At 25.9% G+C, this 4,419-nt stretch overlaps 1 protein-coding gene across 1 annotated transcript; it reads left to right on the top strand.

Moving 5' to 3' along the window:
• Positions 1 to 1,152: 1,152 nt before the first annotated feature.
• Positions 1,153 to 2,646, top strand: OCT59_013014 (uncharacterized protein; the record flags this gene model as incomplete). Its single annotated transcript, XM_066140541.1, has 1 exon — positions 1,153 to 2,646. One exon carries the CDS (start codon positions 1,153 to 1,155, stop codon positions 2,644 to 2,646), a length of 1,494 nt encoding a protein of 497 aa, XP_066001419.1.
• Between the last annotated feature and the right edge of the window lie 1,773 nt (positions 2,647 to 4,419).

The raw sequence follows: 4,419 nt of genomic DNA, 5'->3' as shown, positions 1-4,419 counted from the left end.
TTATTTGATCAAGCCATTATACCATTACTAAGGAATCGATGTTAAGATTATTGATTGAGTACTAATTTTTTTTTGCGGATCAACGAATTTGCACTTAAGCACTCAAGTGAATAATTTATTTCGTCTAAGAATAAAAAAAACATATATACAAATTACTTAATATATAAAATTATTATAAATTTACTAAATAATTCCTAATTCAGTAATTCCATAAAATTGAATCAGATAAGAAATAACCACTCCCTCTCAAAAAAACCCGTATCTGTTAGTAACATATAGTATAATTACCTCTTTTAAAAACTATTGATGAATTTATTAATGCAAATTTTGATGTATTTTTTCAAATATACATTATAAATCAAGGCGAAGCAATTTCAGACTTTTAAAATCTTGAGTTATGGATGGGAACCGGCTCGCGGTTCTATTTTGTCTCTTCAACATTGTAAACTGACCATCTTACTATTTACGAATTTCATCATTTTCGTCGTAAAACAAAAAATTTCATTTCATTTTTATGCTGTTTTACATCGTTCTACAAAGAGTATGGATAAAACAAATATACAGACACAAATATTTACACAATAGTTAATTGAAAATTAGTAATTAAATTCATTTGTCCTACGATTCTTAATAATAATTCATGATATTTTTTTCTTAATATTCTTACGGATGATTTTTATTTAAAAGATGGGTAAAAAGTCTATCAATATTGATAAAAAAATCTATTAATATTGGATATTATTAGTTTAAAAAGGTAGATTAAAAAGTTTTATAATTGGAACCGTGAAATAAATCAGTTATTCCACGGCCGCTGTAAATCAATAGTTCTCCGCGAAATATCAATCGTGTCGTGTATTGTATATATTGTACAGTTTTATCACAAAATTCTATTTAAATAATAATTTGAAATATTCTTTTAATGACGCAAAATCATGCATAATGAATATACGCGTAATATCTGATATTTGACGTTTATTTATTTCGTCATTATTACTATGGTCACACAAATAATCCAATTATAAAAACCCCGGAATTATTAACATAATGGGAATTATTGCTTCCATTTTTTACTACATATACTTTGAAAGAAAAACGCTTAAAAATTTTACAACTACAGTATCTAAACCGTTTCTTTTATTTTATTTTTATAAAATGTCCATACTCAATAAAGATATTCTTTTCCTAATATTTGAAGAATTACAAAATGATTCAAAATCCCTTTTTTTATGTCTAATGGTCAATAGACTTTGGTGTGAAACTGCGGTACCAGTTTTATGGAGGAATCCTTGGTCTTATCATTATACTAATTATAAAAGAAATAAATATTTATTCATCATTATTGCTCATTATTTATTTGATAATATTAAGGAATACATAACAGAGCAAAGAATCCAATTGCCTTCACTTTTAGACAAATCACTCTTATTCGATTATTTGTCCTTTTGTAAAAGTATCAATGTAAAAATTATAAACAGTATAATTTCTATTGGATCATCTTTAGCTTATAATCAATTTTTGATGCAACAAGAATTTTATTATTATTTCTTTATAAAAAAATCTTCAGAGTTAAAGTATTTAGATATGAGATCAATTAAGCATCAAATATTTTATTTTCCAGAATCTAAGGTTCATCTTGAATCAATTTGTGAATTAAGATGTGATACATCTATTGATTCTTCATACTTTTATGGATTATCACAAATTTGTCAATATATACAGAGATTTATCATCTATAATACAAAACCACAACCTAATAATGGAATTGCTAAATTAATTGAAGTTCAGAAGAATTTAAAGCACTTTGAATGGATAAATGAATTTCATGATGATTATCTTAAAGATCCTTATGTAGAAATTTTCCTTGCTCTAGAAAAGAAAGCAAATAGTCTCAATTATTTAAGAGTATTCATCGATTATGTAAATAATATTGCACATACATTATTTCAAGAAATACTTCCAAAATTCTATAAACTAAAAATATTAAAGATCGATGCCTATCCTTTTTTTACTGAAGAACAATTAAAAAAATTGAAAATGCAGGTTTATTATGATCTTGAAATTCTTAATATAGAATATAATGAATTAAATGTAATTTCTAGTGTAATTGAAAATAGTGGAGGTCATCTTAAAAAAATTTTGTTCAGTCCTTATAAAACTTACGATTATGGATACCCTCCTAACCTTAAAGAGAATTCTCTCAATTTTATTCGTAAAGTTTATGAATATTGTCCTTCAATTGAATATTTATCAATTTTATTTTCACCATCAGAGGAGCATTTTACCGAATTGGAAAAATTATTAAAAATTTGTCAAAATATAAAATCATTATTAATAGTTATGAAGCGTATAGTAGGTGATAAAGAATATGGAAAGAAATTATTAGAAATATTAATTAGATCAGCACCAATGAATTTAAAAGAAATCAGAATTGGTAAAGAATTTAAGTTTTCTTTAGAAAATTTGAAAAAATTCTTAGATAGATGGAGAAGTAGGCCAGCACTTTCACTTTTCATACTTACTAGTGATCCTATTTACATAGGAGAGGATTTTACAAGACTGATTGACAAATATAAAAGTGACGGAGTAATCAAGGATTTTAAATATGGATCACATACAAATGATATTGACTATGTTTTTAACATTTAATATAGCAAGTTTTATATAAAAAAGAAAATCAATTTAACTTAAAGAGTTCAAATTATTATATAGTACTATAGCTATTCTATCAAAATTATGGATTAATAAATTTGCTAATTATGAATAATACGAGCAAAAGGTGCTTATTTTTAATTTTAGTATTATTATGTCGTTTCAGTCATTTCAGGAATATTATTTTGTACGATGCAGCATTATTACAATTGACATATTTTAATTACACACGATACAAACATCAACATATTATATTTTGAAAATTGTTAATAAAATTTTATTTATTGGAGTAATTTTTGAAATAACATAACGAAAATTGAGACTTTCCGATTGTCTAGTACATGTAGGTGAAGATATTGCTTATTTATTCTATTATAACTTGGAAAAATCATTTAATTCCAGTATAATTATTTATTACACTAGTAATTTCGGAATAATGTCTTTTTGTGTTTTCACAAAAATTTTAGATGAAACATGTTGAGTTAGCTGTACGGTATAAGTATTAAGAATTTACTTCCGCTTGAACGCGTTAGTATACATATTTTGCAACAACATACTCTTTAAATTACAATCATTTCTGATAACATATTTAATTATTAAATGTTAATTAACAAATTGATTGGCCAAGGTTACCTTGTCATTATCAAAATATAGGCATAGTTCAGTAGAATTTCGTGTGTCACGTTAAATTTAATAGATTTACTGTATGTAGTGTGATTTAATTTTGTTGAAGACCGAATATCGGCGAAAAATGTGAAATGATCCAACTTTTCCCATTTCCGACACTTCAATACTTGTAATTTTTTAAACTCAAAATGTTTTTATGTTTGTAATAAGTTTATACGTTATAATAAATATCTAAAGGTTAAGAAAAAGAAGGAATGTTTATAATAAAAAAAAAAGTTTACGCGTTATAATAAATATTTAAAATCTTTCAGCTCCTAGTCAAGATATTAACTCCCTATTTAGAAAAAAATATTATATAACATTTCTTTTTCATTGTCTTTTTTGTAAGATGCCGCCTTGGACATGAAACTGGATTCCAAGCTAAAAAATGAAAAATGAGGAAAGAGAGGGAGGATTTTTTTATTTTTAATTTAAGAAATAAATTAAGAAATAATTTAACATTTCTTTCTCATTATTTTTGTAAGGTGCCAGCTTGAACATAAAACTGGGCTTTATAAGGTATGAAATGGTAAGGGGAGAATTTGTTTATTTTTAATCTAAGAAACGAATTAACATTTTTTTTGTTATTTTTTTTATTTAGGATGCTGGCCTGGCCGCCTGGGGATTTCTCAACGTTGGGCATTCCTTGTATTCTCTTCTTTTGTAGGTAGGTGTTGTTTTCGAATGGATTGGTAAGTTTCGAAGCAAATTCGAAACTTTTTAAAATTTATTTTATTTTTATTATTGAAGTTTTTTTAATTTTTTTTGCAGGTATTGACCTTGGATGATATGATCGGTAACTTCATAGACTAGCTACCACTGAATCATCATATACTGTATACAGAGTGTGAGTCACTATACACCTTCAACAATGAATATGAAACCAGAAATCCTGATTCTGATATATTTCCAATCACTCGGATCTCCTAAAACAATCCATAACCAGCATACTGGCGGCCTTCTCTAAACTACAAAGATTATATAATAAATTTACAAAATAATATTGGCCTTGAATGGCTTGTGTACTGTGGAAACTTCTACTTCTTTGCCTTAATAGGATCATCTAACCATGAATACTGGATGGAAATTTATTCGCTAGTTTTT

The sequence above is a fragment of the Rhizophagus irregularis genome, chromosome 20, assembly GCF_026210795.1.
Source record: "Rhizophagus irregularis chromosome 20, complete sequence".
NCBI classification, from domain to species: domain Eukaryota; kingdom Fungi; phylum Glomeromycota; class Glomeromycetes; order Glomerales; family Glomeraceae; genus Rhizophagus; species Rhizophagus irregularis.
This window is presented reverse-complemented; position numbering and strand designations above follow the sequence as displayed.